Here is a 17,477-nt window from a genome sequence, read left to right as displayed (position 1 = left end):
CACTTTTTATCAAAGTGAATCTGGGTGAAAGCAAAATCCTTACTAGGAAACACTAGATTGTTTCCTAGCCATTAAATTGCTGTGTATGGAAGTCAGGGGTAAAAATTGCAAGGATCATCAGTAACTCTACATGCTCTTCTGTTCACTCTTCAACTCCTTCTAAGTTAATCAATAAACCTCAAAATATGCCCTGCCTAAGTCTCTTGTAGGTCTCTTGGGTTTTGAAACTGCAGAGGAGTGGGATGCAAAGGAATTTTAAAAAAATTTTAAAAAATACATTAGAGACAACAAAAGAAAATTTATCTTTTTTTCATATTAAAAAATGATAAAAACTTGCTAAGAAATATTGTTCATGAAGGATCCATATGCAAAACCACCTGCCTGAGGAAAGGTGAGTATCAACATTTGCCATGGTGAGTGCCTCTGGAATCAAGGACAAACCTGGTTAGGGGAAGCACCTGTAGGGCATCACAGCACCTGGATATTGTCCAGCTCCTCAGACACATGTCAGGGTTGATCTTTTTAATTTTTTCCTAACAAATGTGTGTTTGGGTTAACTTCAAGCTTTTGAGATTCCTGTTTGCTGTAACATTTGTCACATCAGGGCTTCAGTGAAGCCAGAGTCTATGGACAAGACCCCAGCACACCAGGCACTGGGATTTGGTTTAGTGCCACAGTTGGTATCTTCTCCCTCACAAAGGTGGGATCTGCCTGGGATCACATCTCACCTCCTCCCTGCACTGTGCCTTGCTGGCACTCACAGCTCCTGCTCTTCTAAAACAAGGACATTTTCTGCCAAGCTGCCCTTACAGAAACCCCTTTCCCCACAGCTTTGGGAAAGAGGATTTTTCTCTCCTCCAGAACCCACAGCTCACAGCCCAGAGCCACAACCAACAGGCTGAAGCCCTCGGGGCTGATCCAGATTTGAGCACCTGAGCCACAACCACCAGCCTCGATGCGCCGAGGGGCAGCTCACGGGGCTCTGCCCTGATTTACGGTGCTGCAGGAGGCTGTCCTGCCCTGCCGGGTGCTCCCTGCTGCGCACCTTGTCGGCGAAGTGCAGCACGATGAAGGAGGTGTTGGACATGCGCGGCTTCTGGAAGTGCTGGCTGGCGCCGTGGCGGTCGTACAGCTTCTGCGCCCAGTTCTGGTCCGTGCCCTTGGGCACCTGCAAAGGGGACAAAGGGGACACTGCCAGGCCCAGGTGCTGCTCTGTGGTCACCTGCTTCGGTGACAAACACACCAAAACTGCGTTTCCAGCAGGGAACACACAAATCTTGGTTCTGTTCCGGAAGACGGAACGGCTCTTGCAGGAAAAAAAACAAGGAAAAAACAAACCAACAAAACAGACCAAACAAACAAAGCAAACAAAAACACAACCCAAAATAAACAAAAAAAAAGCCCCTACAAATCCTGAAACAAAACAAAAACCCACAACAACAAAACAGCATTTCCAGCAGGAAACACACAAATCTTGGTTCTGTTCCGTCAGCTGTGAACGGCTCTTGCAGGAAATAAAAAAGGCAAAACGAACCAACAAAATGGACCAAACAAACAAAAACACCAAACAAAATACACCCCAAAACATAACAAAAAATACCCACAAACCCTGAAACAAAACAAAAACAAACAAAAACCCACAACAGCATTTCCAGCAGGAAACACCCAAATCTTGGTTTTGTTCCGTCAGCTGTAATGGCTCTCGCAGGAAATACAAAAAGGGCAAAATGAACCAACAAAATGGAACAAACAAATAAAAAAACAAACAAAACCACATCCCAAAACAAAACAAAAACACCCTCAAACCCTGAAACAAAACAAAAACAAACCAAAACCCACAACAACAAAACTGTGTTTCCAGCAGGGAACACACAAATCTTGGTTCTGTTCCGGAAGACGGAACGGCTCTTGCAGGAAAAAAACCAAGGAAAAAACAAACCAACAAAACAGACCAAACAAACAAAACAAACAAAAACACAACCCAAAATAAACAAAAAAAAAGCCCCTACAAATCCTGAAACAAAACAAAAACAAACAAAAACCCACAACAACAAAACAGCGTTTCCAGCAGGAAACACACAAATCTTGGTTCTGTTCTGGAAGACAGAACGGCTCTTGCAGGAAATAAAAAAGAAAAAACAAACCAACAAAACAGACAAAACAAACCAAACAAAAACACACCCCAAAACAAACAAAAAAAAAGCCCCTACAAACCCTGAAACAAAACAAAAACAAACAAAAACCCACAACAACAAAACAGCATTTCCAGCAGGAAACACACAAATCTTGGTTCTGTTCCGTCAGCTGTAATGGCTCTCGCAGGAAATAAAAAAAGGGCAAAATGAACCAACAAAATGGACCAAACAAATAAAAAAAACAAACAAAACAAAACATCCCAAAACAAAACAAAAAACACCCACAAACCCTGAAACAAAACAAAAATAAACAAAGGAAAACCACAAAAAACCAAACAAAAACCAAAACACTGAAAAACAAAACAAAAGCACCCATAAAACCTAAAACAAAGAAAAAACACAAAAAACCAACCAAACAAAAACCAAAACAGCCACAAAAACAAACAAAACCAAACAAAAAACTAACAAAACCCCAAATCTCTCCCCCAAAAGAAGCAAACAAAAAAGCATCCACAAACCCTGAAACGAAACAAACAGAAAACACAAACAAACAAGCAAAAACAAAATCAAACTAAACCAAACCAAAAACCCCAAAATCCCTAAACCTCCCCCTGCAAAAAACAAAAAGTCCCAACAGAAACAAACCCAGAATGAAAGAAAACCCAAAATGAAACAAAACCCCAAATACATACATACATACATACATACATACATACATACATACACACACACAAAACCCCCCAAACAACAACAACAAAAAAACCTCACTAATTAAAACAGAAATAATAAGGAAGTATTTTTACAATTAATGATACATTAACTACTCAGGCACCGATATTTTTTTTTTTTTAATGCTGTTTTAGGTGATGGAATAACTTCCAGAAACTGCCACATGAGACCACACACATGAGGTTCTGGTTTATATAACAGTGAGATTGTTCCTCTTGGGGTCTGAGAGCCACCTGTGATGGGGTTCATCCCCATCCCATGAAATGCTGGGAGCACAGCAGTGGCTGCACAAACACACACAGACATTTAAAAAAAAAAAAAAGTATAATTGGATATTTAGGTTAGAAAAAGCAATGGTTCAGAAGAAAAGTCTCAGTCAATATTTAAACTTAGATAGGACAAAGCCTAGAAACCACAGAAAAACCATCCAGCAACAGTGAGAGCTCTTGATCATCCGTCAGGACTTTACACAGGCCTTTATATGAAAAATGACAGAGGAAATAGGGACACAGAACAGGAAGATGGAAAACATGAGACAGGTGAGGAATATTTCTTTATGCTGCTCTGAAACAGCCTTTGATTTCATGACAGCAAACCAAAACACACCAGAAGGGCTCTGAACACAGGGAGAAGCATCTCCTGCCAATCCCTGTAATGAGGGTGAATTAAATGCAGCAGCCATTCACACAAGCTGTGCTCTCCCACATTTGTTTACACTTTACAATTTTTAAGTTTAGCCAATTATGGATACACACAGAAATAACACAGGCTATATATAAATATTGAAAGGCACTTAGCTATGCAATTATATACATATTTTATTTATGCAAGGTAAGACTTGCATGTTTAAACGATGGGGTTATATAAATGTAGATGCGTTTCTTTTCATGGGTGATATTTAATATTTGCATGCAAAAGCATCCTTTCTGGAGGTATCACTGGGTGCCTCCTGCGCAGGACTAAGTCACAGGTGCAGAGCAGGAGCACTGCAGCCACCCTGAGCCAGATTTATCCTGCACCAGCTCTCTTCCAGGGCATCCACCTTGCTGAAAAGCCTGCTTATCTCAGAGTTAAACTTCAAAGGCATCACTCCTGCCTCCCAGAAAGAGGGTTTGCCATAACCCTGCTCACCGTCCTGCAGCCTGGGTATTTTTAGCTGCCTGGGAAGCACCTGAGTAGGGACCAAGTTCCAAAGATAAAAATTAAGGAGGCCATTATCTCTACTATTATAACAGCTTTTGGCGTTACCTTGGCAGTTTGAGGCCCTTAGAGCAACTGAGAAAGTTATTTATGGGCTATCTCACCTTTTTTTAGGAGATGGGGAAAAAGAAAAGCGACTGCCTTGCAAGTTTTGTAGGGAATCTTTGAACAGGATAAAGCTGATACTGGGAATTGCACAAGGTCACTGCCTGTGCTCCTCTGTCCCCCCCTGTCACAAGCAGGGTCCCTCCTCCCCTGGATCCACTGTCCCTGGTGCTGCCAGGAGCTCCTGCAACCACAATCACACGCACTGCAGCCAGGGCCAGCCCACAGGATCCACTCTGCATCCCAGCACCAAGAACCCACAGCCAGGGGTGAGGAGATGCTTGGGACCACCTGGACTAAAGGCTGAGACTCCCTCCACCACGACCTCCAACAGAAGGACAGTTAAGTGGATAGAAGAAACAAGGGTGGTTTAAGGTGAAGGAGGGTAGAATTAGATTAGATATTAGGAAGAAATTCCTCCCTGTGAGGGTCTGGCACAGGTTACTCAGCAAAGCTGTGTCTGCTCCACCCCTGGAAGTGTCCAACGCCAGGTTGGATGGGGCTTGGGGCAGCCTGGGACAGCGGAAGGCATCCATGCCCATGGTAGGGATGGGAGTGGATGAGCTCCAAGCTGCCTTCCCACCAAAACCATTCAGGTATTCTGTGATCCAGACCTAGTGATCTGAAAACCAACCCTCTGAAAACACAGTAGGAACTACTCACATTTTGTTTCTTTACTCCTTAGCACTCCAATACGAGTTAAAGCCTGAAAAGAGCGTGGGCTGCCTCTGCAGAAACACTCCAGAAACACGTTCCCCTGCAAGTGATGTGCCTGACTTTGAAGTCATCAGAGCTGACAGCGTGACGTCGGGGAGGCTGCTCTGCTCTGCCCGCCCCAGAGGAAAGCCCAGGGGTCCAACCTCTGCTCGTGGAGCAGAAATCCCCTGGGACAGGAAGGCCATGTGCTAATTCCTGATGTCCAAAAACCTAACGAGTCCAGACAAGGAAAACACATTTGCTCAGATCCCCAGGTCCGCAGCGATGCACGGAGACAGGCGGGGTGCAAAAGCAGTGGGCAGGAGGGGAGTGCAGCGCTCCTGGCACTCGACAGAAGCACACAGCAAAGGTCCAAGGGCACCTCCTGAACAGCACTAGGAAATGCATTTGGCACATCAGCAGCATGACACAGTGGCAGCGTGCCATGGAACACAGTGTGGAGCCACAGAGCAGCTCAGGAACGTGAGGGACTTGGGGGGTTTGGTGAGACACAATTCCCCCCCGGCAGCCTCAGGGTCAGGCTGCTCCACCAGCAGAAAGATCCCTCACAGATCTTGGACAACGATGACAACTCTGACAAGTGGGCCTTCCCCATCAGCCTGCTCTTGATTGAACCCTTTTGGTAGTACTTAAGGGAAATGGACACTTGTTTTTTCATTAATTTTTTCATTCTCCCTCCCATGCCAAGGCAGAAGCAAGGAAACAGTGAGGTAGCAGGACACCTTATGGAGAAACCTGGCCACCCACGGTAACTTCTGACTGTATTCCCAAACAGAACCTCAGAACCACTGAATATCCCAAGGTGGAAGGGACCCATAAAGACCAGCAATGTCCAACTCCTGGCCCTGCACAGGACAGCCCCCAAAATGCCACCCTGTGCCAGGGAGCACTGTCCAAGGCACTAAGAAAGTGCTGAAAGACAGGCAGCACGCCCACATGCCATGTACCTTGAGTCTGAAAACAGGACAGCTCACCCAGCTTTGACAGAGGCCCAACTGCATTTCTGAGGGCTCTATTTCCTCTAAGGATAACCTAAATTCCTTGGAAAACCAACCCCAACTGGCTGCTCCTCTTCAGAGAGTGCAAGTCATCCCACATGTCTCCTCAGAATTCAAAGTTTTCCAAAGTGTGCTGTCCCCTCCTTCAAAGTAACTCCCTCCACAAGTGCAACCATACCCTAAATCTATTCCAGATATCCAAGCAATCTTCCCAGAACTGGATTTGGAGAAGACAGCCTCCATCTTTCGTTCCTTCTGACAGGCTCTACTCCTTTCCCAGATTATTTCCCCCTTGGCCCCACGGTGACTGCACCCACCCTGCACAGCTCACCAAGGGAGGTTCTCCTGGATGCCCTTCCACCCTTTCCCACCTTCCCTCCAACCTTAATAATTCTAGAACAGCTTCCAACTCCTGTACTACAAAGCTGTTTTTAAAAACCCAAACATAAACATCTCCCCTCTGGAGGGGGATTTTTCACAAAGACATGGAGTGACAGGACAAGAGGGAATGGCTTCCCCCTGCAGGGTGCAGGGTTAGATGGGGTATTGGAAAGGAATTGTCACCTGTGAGAGGGAGGGTGTACAAGGCCAGGCTGGACTGGGCTTGGAGCAGCCTGGGACAGTGGAAGGGGTGGAGCAGGGGGTGGAGCAGGATGATCTTTAAGGTCAACCCCAAACCATTCTGTGATTCTGTGATTCCACAATTCTATATGCTAAAGTCTGTTTTAAGAAGTAGGCTTTTTCTCAGTAGCTTTCAGGAAGCAGGTTTAGTCCTTAACACCCCAACCCCAGTTCAAGAGCCCTCTCTTTCAGTGCCAATTCTTATGTCAAGCTTTCCCTAAACAGCAACAAGACTCTGCTATGACCTACACTTCCTGAACTGCTTCAGCACATACCCAGCCACCTCCTCTCCAACCACACATTAGGGATTTAAAAAAAACCCCATACTGTGAAGTGAGAACATTAGTGACAAACCATCTGCATTTGCACTAATGCTTCATTATGTATCAAATATTCCCCTGGTGCCGTTTCACGTCCCAGAGTGTTTTCATCGTCTGCTAGGTTCTAACAAGGTGGCGTGTAATTACCTTATTGTGGTCCCACCCCAGGAGCTGAAACACTGCCATGGGGGTGGAGGCTTTCATCCATAAACTGCTGCATTCAGCTGACAGGTTTTGCTGAAATTTTCATAAATCTGGAGAACACTTGCAGGTTGTTATAAAAGAGGCGATTACAGGGCCTGTAGTAAGGGCCTGTGACTAATGACAGCATCCCCCACTGACAGGTAAACACCCAGATAATTGGCATTTGATGAGAAGGGTGGGGGAATACATCTTGATTGCAGGGTTTCGGGTTGGGGGTTTTTTGGGTTTTTTTTGTTGTTTTTTTTTGGGGGGGGTTTTTTGGTTGTTTTTTTGTTTGTTTGTTTGTTTGTTTGTTTTTTGTTTGGTTGGTTGTTTTTTTGTGGAGTTTTTTGGGTTTTTTTTTCAAAAAAGTGTGGACTAAAAAAGTAGCACCAGGTAAATCTACTGCTGGTACATGGGAGCTGCAATGTCACCACCAGCAATGCCACCAGCAGGAACCAGTGCCAGGTGCTCCAGAGAGGAGCCAAGGGTGTGACTCCCAACACCAGGAAAACTTCCCTTATGGTCCTCACAGCATCCAGAAGACAGCTTGAGCCTGCAGAATTCAACTGGCTTCATAGCACAGAGAGCAAATTAAATGGTGTTGAATATCAAGCAAATAATCTGACCTCCTTCCAAACCAGCACTGGCTGAGATGTTGTTTTTAAGGACATAAAATTAAGTCTAATTTGTTCTCATTTTCAAGGAGGTTTCGTGAGAGCAGACTTGAAAAGGGCAAAGCCCCAGCTCTGGCTCACCCCAAAGACAAAGCCAGAGTGTCTGTAGCCCAGACCAGGGCTGAGCTCGTGGGATGTGCAGGCTGGGACAGGGAAGGCAGCCCTGGTACCTGGAGGGCAGCAAACACTTCACAGGTCACCCCCCTTCCAGACAAACACAGGTGCTACATCCTTGTCCAGGGAAACCAGTCTGAACAATGGATCCCAACCCTTTCCCTCTGATACAACATGCTATTTGTGTTCTTGAGCCATCAAATCTCTCCTGGGCTCACGGATCCCACAAACCCCACAAGAATTCCTTGGGTCCTTCTTATCACCTTGGCTGTGCTGGCAAGGGCAGCCCTTTATCCACTTCATCTCTCCCAGCACTTTGTCTCACTCTTCCCTGCCTTTGTTCAGAAGCACTCGGGGCCCTCCCACAGTCAGAAAGACATTCCCTGGCACAGAACACACTGAATCTCAATGGAAACCCTTCCTGAGGACAACGTGGGTCGCCCCACAGCAACACCAGGCTGATGCCCCTCAAGGCAGCCACTCCCAGCAGGATGGCAGTCCCCATCCCCTTCCCACAGGACATCCATCTCCAGCATCAAAGAGCTTCAAAGCAGGCATCCCAGCTTCCCAAGGAAACCTGCCCTCTGACATTCCCTGTTCCTAAGTATATTTGATTATTCACAACTGAGCAATGTGTGAACAAGGAGCCCAGCCTTTCTTCTGGATTGTCATCAAGGTTTGCCACTCTGGCTTTTCTTCTCAAATTTCAAACAAGATTTCACTTTGTCCGGTATGAGGGGTGGGGGGGTAAAAGACAGCAAACTGCTCTCCAACATCACCACTCTCTGAAGTCTGCACACTAAATGCAATGAGTTTTGCCTTAAAGAGATGTTGCAAGAAGACAGGTTTCCCCTGAGACAAAATAAGGCTTGAGAGGAGCTCCAGCTCCTTTTGGGCAATGCCAAAGACATCAGGTCTCAGTGGAAGGCTGTCCCTCAGAACAGCCAGGCCAGACACATGAGCACTGGCTGCACAGGGTGAGTTCAGGTGCCTGGGTTTGGAGAAAACACCTGCCCAGGAGGCTCTGAATGTCCCAAACCAAAGCAAACCCCAACTCAAGCCTGCTCCTGCCATGAGCACAGCAGCAACACACGTGAAAGGAGATGTTTACCCACCTAAGACACCAGACATTAAAGACACCACATTAAAGCCCATTCTTTGACCTTTTACCGAGACAAAGACACAGGTGAAAAGGAGGGAGGTCCTCTTTACCTTGCACTCTTCATCCAGCAGGTCCAGGATGCCCAGCTTGGCCTCTATCAGGTCTATGCAGGGCTGGTTGTCATAGAAGTCTATGAGTGTCCAGGGGATCCCCTCCTTCATGTACTCCTCTTGTTCCAGCTTAAACACGTGCTGGGAGTGGGAGAAAGCAGAGCTGCTGAGTGTGAGCCCGGCCAGAGAGCACAGCCCCTTCCCCCTGTCCCTGCTGGGCTTCAGCATTCCATCAGCACCCCCAGAGGCTCTAGGGGCCCTCACACACAGCCTGCACATTCACACAGCCCATCTTCCTGGCCAGGAGAACAAAACCATCATGCTGGGACACCACAGCGCAGGGAAAAATAAGGCTTGAAATGACTTTCACTACAAAGTGACTGAAGCTGTCACTGCAACAAGGCGGGAGCCATGCACTGGCGTGGCAGTGACACATCTGTCTCTCGGGCTGACAAAAATCCTCCTCTGCTTTACTGCTCTGCTGATTAAAGCAGTGACCTGGAGCAGGTTCACAAGCTGGGAGCCCAGCCAGGGCTGGGAGCCCGTGTCCCCATCTGCGAGCAGGGCTCCACAAAGCGCACCCATCATCCCACAAGGGGTATCAGCAGCAGCATCTGACTGACTCGGGGGCACTTCTATTGAAAATTCTCATTTAAAAGGACCTATAATAAAAAAATCTTTGCAAGGCTTACGTATCTCAGACCTCTGCCCAAGCAGATAAATTGTCTCTGGCTATTTCTGAGATACTCCAGAGCATATTAAAAAATGATTTTTCAAATGCACTTTTTTTTTCCCTTCAAAGATAGCTTTTTAAAATCTCTTCAAACATGTCATCTTGGAGCTTGAATTTATATGCTTCAGAAGTGATAGTTAGACATACCAAGTAAGATATGAATAGTGCAAATACAATAATTTACTTTTCATTTTTAGCAGCAGTGATCTATGTGATGCATTAGATAGACTGCAAATGTTCATGTCCATGCATAAGATATAGCTTCAAAGGGCCAAACTAATCTGCAATACTTAAATGCTCAAATTTAACAAGTTTTCCCTGTATCCTGAAATTAACAGTATTTTTTCCCTACTTACAACCAAAGCAGAACCAAACTCCTTATTAGTTCCATTTCCAGTGAAGGTAAATGCTTGTTTCTAATGAAATAGGAACACTTCTGGGTTTTGTGAGGCATGTCCAAGTGAAAAGTGGGGAGCATTTCCAATTCTGTTATTTAATACAGAGTTTTCATCACACAGGTTTAATCCATGCTTAATGGAAAGGTTTCCACACCCATAACTTATTTTAATTCACACTGGAAATCAGCATGAGAACCCCCAGGTTTTGTTTTAGGATTGAAACAGCACCAAGAAAAAGGCAGATTTCATACTTATGTGAGCCTTTGCACAGATCACATGCAAATCCATTTCCAGGATCACATTTATACATCAACTAAGCAATATTTTCCACCTTGATAGGAACATCCAGAACCACTGCAGTGAAATTTCTGGGAGAGGGGCATCCCAAGGATGCCCATGATCTGTCCAGGCTGCAGGGGAATGCTGTAGAGCAGAAGCCAGACACACCACAACCCTGCCTAGTTGCATTTTCTGCTCGGTTTTATGGAAAGTTTCCAAGCTGACCTTACCGAGTTGAACTGCTGCTGGAGCTTTTCGTTGGCATAGTTGATACAGAACTGTTCAAAGCTATTCACTTCAAAAGTTTCAAACCTGCAAAGCAATGAATAAATCAGCATTAGGCGTTGCTTTGTCTCAAAATCTTCTTTTTTAATTTTTTTTTTAATTTTTCCTGCAATGGTGCCATACGTGTGATGGGGAGCACTCAACCCTAATTTCCATTCCTTCTGTCCTAAATTTAAACTTTTTTCCTCAAAACATCTTTCTTTTCTTGGCAGAACTCAAGGGATTCAAGAGGTCCCTCCTGGTACACACGAATGAGACATTTGGCACGACTGCAGCTTCCTGCCCATCAGCTCCGTCTGAGACAAGAAATGTAACTGCCTCTCCTGGGGAAAAATATTATGAAATATTAAGTTCCAAATACATTCACTGCAAAGGTGATGAAGAAACAGTAGCTGCTGTCTTAAAAGACCCAGCATGCTACTTTTAATGGAATTTAATAGAGCAGAAAAAAGAAGGTATTAAATTTGTAATTATAGCTTCTGCACTGCATCCCCGTTAGCACAAAAATTAGACACACGTGAGTAAGCAAGTTCTGCAAGGGAGAAGGGGAAAAATGGTGATTTCAGCTCCAACTCCACATTCCTTAGAGGGTCCTTGGTGCTGGACTCTGCGATCCACCTCTTCACCAGGACTTCCACAGCTCCCCACGCCAAAACATTTTCATACCCTGCCACACATTAGCTCCAAAAGAGGCCCAAAAATAGCTTCCTAATCACAATTAGAAAGGAAAAAATATGCAGTTTTAGTAAGACAGACTACAGGTAAGGAGCAGGGAGCCAGCAGAGCCCCTGAGGCTGAAGCACACAATACCCAAGGACAGGCACAGGGAGCCAGGCTAGCTCTTAAAACCCAAAGAGGGTATTTTGAACTACCACTGGGAGTTATGTGTTTTATATTTCTATTTTTAAGGCACAGTTGGAAGGGGGAAGGGAAAAAAGAAGTCTTTGACACATGACTGTAAGAATTAAACCAAGGAGAGAAGTGGGAAGGCTTCCTGTGTTCAGTGAGTAAGCTGCTGTAATGATAAATATGTGACTAAATAATCGTTGGGGTAATAGGCACCATAGGAGCTGGCAGAACAGTCTTTAAACACTGAATGAATGAAGCCCTTTCTTTCCAGCCTCTCTTCCCCAGAATAATCAGCACTTGTGGCACTTCCTGAGGACCACCCTGCTGTTACCCAGGCAATGCAGTTGTTCTCCAGGTACTTCCAGGTGACAATGCCATCACCACACAAAATGCCAGAGTCCCTGGGGAAATGCCATGCCAAATTGCAAAAGAAAAAGGGGAATGGAGAAATGAGCTGGTTTTGTGCTTTTATCACCCCCACAGTCCTTGAGGAAACCTGGGACTGCTTTCCCTCTGTGTGTCCAGCAGCTGGTGCCACCTGTGCCAAGCAGAAGATGCTTAACCCATCCCCCTCCCAAAAACTGGGCTTTAGAGTCTTTAATGCAACAGAATCTGGTGCCTGGGACAGCAAATGATGACGTTAAAGATGTGTCATGGCCCTCAGTGGTGGATGTGTCCCTGGAGAGCCCCCTCTGTGCTTGATCTCAGTGGCGTGGCTGAGCCAATCTGCGCCTCCAGCCCTTGCCACTCGAGGAATGTGGCATCCCAGGACTCGTTGGAAATGCCAGCTGCTGCAGGCATGACCACAGCAACAGGGCAAGGAAAGATTTAATTAAAACATAGATGGAGAGGCACAGCGAGCTAGGTGGGAAAGGGCAATGAGGGCAGGAGTGTGTGAGGAAGAGAAATCAGGGTGGAAACGTCTCCCCTTCTGAGACACCAGAAGTGATTTATGAACCCTCCCAGTGGGTGCCAGCCGGGGGCAGAGCTGCTGTACAACTCCAGCTCCGAGGGAGATCTCACAAAGTTTCTAATTAAGGGACTCTACTAGCACACTTTGCTAATTGACAAAGCAGATTAGTAGCCAGCCCTACGTGTGTGCACGCCAAGAGGCCCTACCTGCCCAGAGTGACTGCACTGAGGGCAACATCCTGATGGGGAAAGAAAAACAGTGCTCTCTATTGGCTCTCTATTCATTTTAGTGCACTGTAATCTGGTGGAAAAAATATGCATATTCACCACTGAAACCCATCGCTGTGGCTCCCTGGAAGGCAAATCCAGGAGGGGACAGCTCTTGTAAGTAGATTTTCAAGGGCCAAATGCTGCATTTTGGGTTTTCTGCTGCTCCCCATTCTGCTGGTCTCTCCTAAGTCCTCTGAAGCACCAAGGTTTGTGTTTTAATATTTAAAGTTCATAAATAAGTCCAGCACACAGCTGGTTGCCTGGGTGTTCACATTTCATGTGGCAAACAAGAGTGGGAACAAGCCATCCCCACCAAGTCCAGGAGTGTCCCATGAATCCACTCTTCTGACTGACTTCAGCATTGGTCCTACAGCAAATAACACCATTTCAATAAATACAGAAAGGCTTTCAGTGCTGCACCCTCTCACCTCAGAAGAAAGAAAAAGAGAATTAAGGATGCAAAGTCGAGCACTAGAAAGTTGGAAGAAAAACCCTGCAGCTTCTGCACCCTCTGTGTGGCTCCCATCCCTAGAAATCCCACCAAGAGGGACAGTCCTCCCCCAGGAACACTGGGACAGGAGCTCTGAGGATGTCAAGGATGTGCTGTGAAGCTGCTGCAGGCTCCCTGCCTTTCCAGCTCAACCCCTCTCCCAAAGAAAAGGACAAAACAACATCCATCTGGGGGGGGAAAGATCTGTTAGCTAGAAAACTGCATTAAAGGTCAAAAAACACATAAGTTAGGAGAACCAAACCACTTTAAAGTTCAGCAGAGCCAGGCTATCATCACCCATATTCCCTGCACTGTAAATTACTCAGCATTTAGACAGCAACACCCATTTACAAAAGGGATTCACAGTCATTTTAGAACACCAGAGTCCCACAAGCATCTCAGCCAAGAACAGGGACACCTTCCCCTGCAAATCTGCCTCTTTGGTAGGACCTGCAGGTCCTTGTGGAAAAGCCCTGCTGGTGTTACCAGGGCTGAAAGCTCCTGCTGGCCCACACACTGGACAGGCAGCTGAAGGAGATTTTTCTTCCACACCATCAGATTTTCAAGCCCAGCTTAATCTTTCATGAGCCTTATCCTCAAGCCTCCTTTCATTCAGATTTCTGAAAGTCTGATCCTCTAACTCAAGCATCCAATTTTCTGTATGGATCCACCATCACCCACAGGGCTCCATCTCAAAGCTTTATTCATCACACTCCAGCCTGCAGAAATTTCTGTGGGGGAAAACAGCTTATCTATCTCATAGAAAAGAGATGGGAAACATTCTCTATCTCATACAGCCCTTGAACCAGACTGTACTGTATTTAAGATCTTCCCAAGTGAGCCCAGAATCTTACAAACCAGAGAGCAACTTCATCACCTCAAGCCATTCCCACTGAAATCCCAAACCAAGGATAACTGTGTGGTTATCACCCTTGATAGCAGTGTTCCTGCAAACCTTGCCACATGACAGCAGCTATGGATGGAGAGCAGCAGCCAGGGGGGCTGCACTGCTGCTCCAGCACTGTCTGGCATCCTTTCTGCTGCTCTGGTTGTCCAGATGTGAAAACTATCATCCCAAGCACCAGTAGCTGTACAAACTTTGTGGGAGTGTTTATACACAAGACCCAGCTCCAACAATTGTGTAGGTGTTACAGCCCTAAAATCACACTGCTTTTTTGTTCTGATCCAGAACTGCTTTGGCAGGATTTCATTCTCAATTTGAGGTTCTCCTAGAGCTGACAGACCTTCAGAGGACACAGGACTGGGGACTGAGCAAGCACAGTGACTGCCCTGGGTTAGGGACTGGCTCCTGGAGCAGCCGCAATGTATGCATTCCACCTTCCCCTCCGAAACAGGAGCAATTCAGCACCTGAACTGGTAAGGGAGAACGGGAGACCACTGCTGTCCCACTGAGAACCACAGAACCCCAGAAGGGTTTTGGGTTGCAGGGATCTTTTAGGATCATACAGGGTCATGCAGGGACACCTTCCACTGTCCTAGGTTGCTCCAAGTGCCATCTAACCCAGCCTAGCATGGATCTGCTGTCTGGGCCACCTGGGACTTCTCTCTTGGCCTGGCTGCCCAGAGACACACACACACACACACAAAAAAAAGGGTGTTGGAAAAATGCAAGGTAAAACCCAAACCCACAAGCCCTCTTTCCTTTTCCACCCCACAACTGACAGAATCCCTTCCTTTCTCCTCCCTTCTCTGCTTCCTTGCAGCACTTCAGCTAAAATGAGCTCAGACAACTCTCACAGCCCTCTTCTACCACCACTCAGGATGACAAACCAGGCAGTAACTGGTACCCAGAACAATTTCAAAGTGGCTCATTGCCCCTGAGGGCACAGGCTGCAAGTTCTGCAAGAGCTTTTTGCACCTGACATCCCCGCCACAGGTTCCCAAGCTCCTGTGAAAGCTCTCAGTGCCTTCACAGATAAAGTGAAGGAGTGTCCTCAAACCCCACAGCAAGATGAGGCCAGCTTTGCTCTCCACAGCAGCACCTTTACCCCAGCTCATTTTTGAGGTTGTTTTAAACAGCACAGGAGACAGAAACTCCAGATGGGAAAGGCATGGGAGGTAAAACCCAGAACCCAGTGCTCGCACAGACCACTTTGTGCTGAAGGCTGCACACTCTGAAGGGGGATCAAAACTGCAAACCCCACAGTACTTTTTTGTGTGCTCCTTTCCATCATTCCCACCACCTGCCCCCAGACAAAGCAGCATGTGCTTTGCAGGAAGGGGAAGACAAGCTGTAAAGGAGTAACTGATCAGCGCGGGGCGCTGAGGAGGTGCCTACCCGTAGATGTCGAGCACGCCGATGAAGGAGTGCTGCTTCACAGCGGTGTGCAGGGCCTTGTTGACGTGCTGCACGATCCAGTTGAAGAGCTGGGCGTAGATGTGCTTGGCCAGGGCGTTCCTGGCGTTCACCACCTGGTGCAGGGACATGCTCTTCACGTAGGTCTCGGCCGTGGTGACGAGCTTGCGGTGGCAGAGCCAGTGCTGCATCTGGCTGTGCTCCACGCCCAGCAGGCTGCAGAAGCTGCTCAGGTGCTCATCCTCGCTCTGGGAGGGAGGTGGGGGGAAACCAGAAGTAAAGTCAGCAGGTTGGTGACCCCGCAAAGAGGCATTTTGACACCCAAGTTCACAGCTCTGTGCAAGGAATAGCGGGTTTTTGTAACTATCTAGGAAAGCTGTGTCTCTGTGGGGAACAGGAGCGGGAATGCAGTGACACCCATCAGATGTGGGAGTCCTCGTGGACACGGTGGGACAGCTCACACGGAGCTCTGGATGGTGGCACCAAGGCCTGGCCCTGCTCTGGTAATCCTTGAGCTCTCAGCTTTCACAAAAAGCACATTTCCACAGGAGAAAGAATTCTCCATCTCACTCCTCCTCAAGCTGCAGCTACACCCTGCTCCACAGCAACCCTGGTGATGCCTCAGACTAAAGCTTAGGGTATGCCAGGACACCATGCCTTTTACAAAATAACTCCATCCTGAATAACAAAGCAATAAATCGTACATTACCAGAAGGGCTTAGGCTTTGCACAATTAATAAAATGAAATGTGAACTTCATTTTCTTTAGTGCAATATATTTTCCCCCTCTGAAATTAAGACAAAGCAGTTCTGAGCCTCTATTACGGTCAGATAGCAGGCTCTGCCTTTTGGAAAACAAGAAAACAATTTCCCCCTCCCCTGTGTAATAATACATATCTATAGGAAATAAATTGTTTCCAGTTAGGTAAGTGTACTTAGAAATGCTGGATGGAGTTGGGGATGCAGTAAAAAGAGTGCATTTTACAAGAATTCTAGTGTGTTCCATTGCTACAATACCTTTTTGACCAGAGTCAAGGTTGTACCAGAATTGATTTAATCCCTTGCAATTACATTTGAAGGTAATTAAACAACATGAGATTCATTAAAAGAACTCAACATCGTTGAAGCAGCAGCCTTCACATATTCATGTTGCCAAATATCAAGTAAATTACCTCTAGCATCTCGCATTGAACACCACATTATATCTAGGGTAACACTGAAGTGTGTGCAGAACCCTTTTAATACTTCAATTAGGAACAAACAACCCAGCCTAGGATGCAATGATAATTTACAGGACAGTATTTTCCATATAATTGCTTTACTTTTCCCCACCTCTGAACAAACACAGAAACAGAAAAACTGCCTCTAAGGCATCTTTAGTGTTACTTATTTTTGCTAATTAACCACACAGTGCTCCTTTGGCCATGTTACAAGCAGCAGCTCCATGGCTTTGCCTAGAGGAAAAGTGGTTGTAAAGCATCACACCTTGTGCTGGTGGTGTCACCATCAGTGTCACAAGTCCCCAAGACCCTGCACTGGGTATTCTAAGGAAGCAGGAAGAGCTAAGGTGGGTTGGGATGTCAGGGATGAAAGCAATTTTTGAACAACCTCATTGGCAGGCTGGCTGGAGAGGAGGGAAAATGCATTATTTCCCAGGACAAACAAAGCAACTAGGAACTCGTGATGGGTTTTCAAAAAAAGGCCAAGGAAACCAGGAGGAAAAGGGCTTTCCAGCCAAGGACATGAGCACAGCCTTACTCCTGAGCACTCCAAGCTCCCCACGTGGGAGCTCCTGAGGGGCACCTACCGATACACTGCAGACCTCCCCGTCTCGTTCCCCTTGGATCTTCAAGTTCCCCAGGTGCAGAATGCCAGCAATTATCCTAAAAATGGTCATCTGATGAGATTCCTTCACTCCTGCAGGAAAAATTGAC

The 17,477-nt window shown here is 46.5% G+C and overlaps 1 protein-coding gene across 2 annotated transcripts in view; it reads right to left on the bottom strand.

The window, feature by feature from the left end:
* Window positions 1–17,477, bottom strand: part of MYO5B (myosin VB) — a 148,890-nt gene that overhangs the window by 71,133 nt on the left and 60,280 nt on the right. For both annotated transcript variants that reach the window (XM_063179615.1, XM_063179614.1), the window contains exons 9-13: window positions 17,351–17,460; window positions 15,527–15,792; window positions 10,652–10,733; window positions 9,012–9,152; window positions 1,046–1,168 (exon numbers count right to left, since the gene is read on the bottom strand). In XM_063179615.1, coding sequence (XP_063035685.1) covers window positions 1,046–1,168; window positions 9,012–9,152; window positions 10,652–10,733; window positions 15,527–15,792; window positions 17,351–17,460 — 722 coding nt within the window. The remainder of the gene's footprint in view (window positions 1–1,045; window positions 1,169–9,011; window positions 9,153–10,651; window positions 10,734–15,526; window positions 15,793–17,350; window positions 17,461–17,477) is intronic.

The sequence above is a fragment of the Melospiza melodia genome, chromosome Z, assembly GCF_035770615.1.
Source record: "Melospiza melodia melodia isolate bMelMel2 chromosome Z, bMelMel2.pri, whole genome shotgun sequence".
NCBI classification, from domain to species: Eukaryota; Metazoa; Chordata; class Aves; order Passeriformes; family Passerellidae; genus Melospiza; species Melospiza melodia.
The sequence above is the reverse complement of the archived record's forward strand: the minus strand, read 5'-3'. Positions and strand labels throughout refer to the sequence as shown.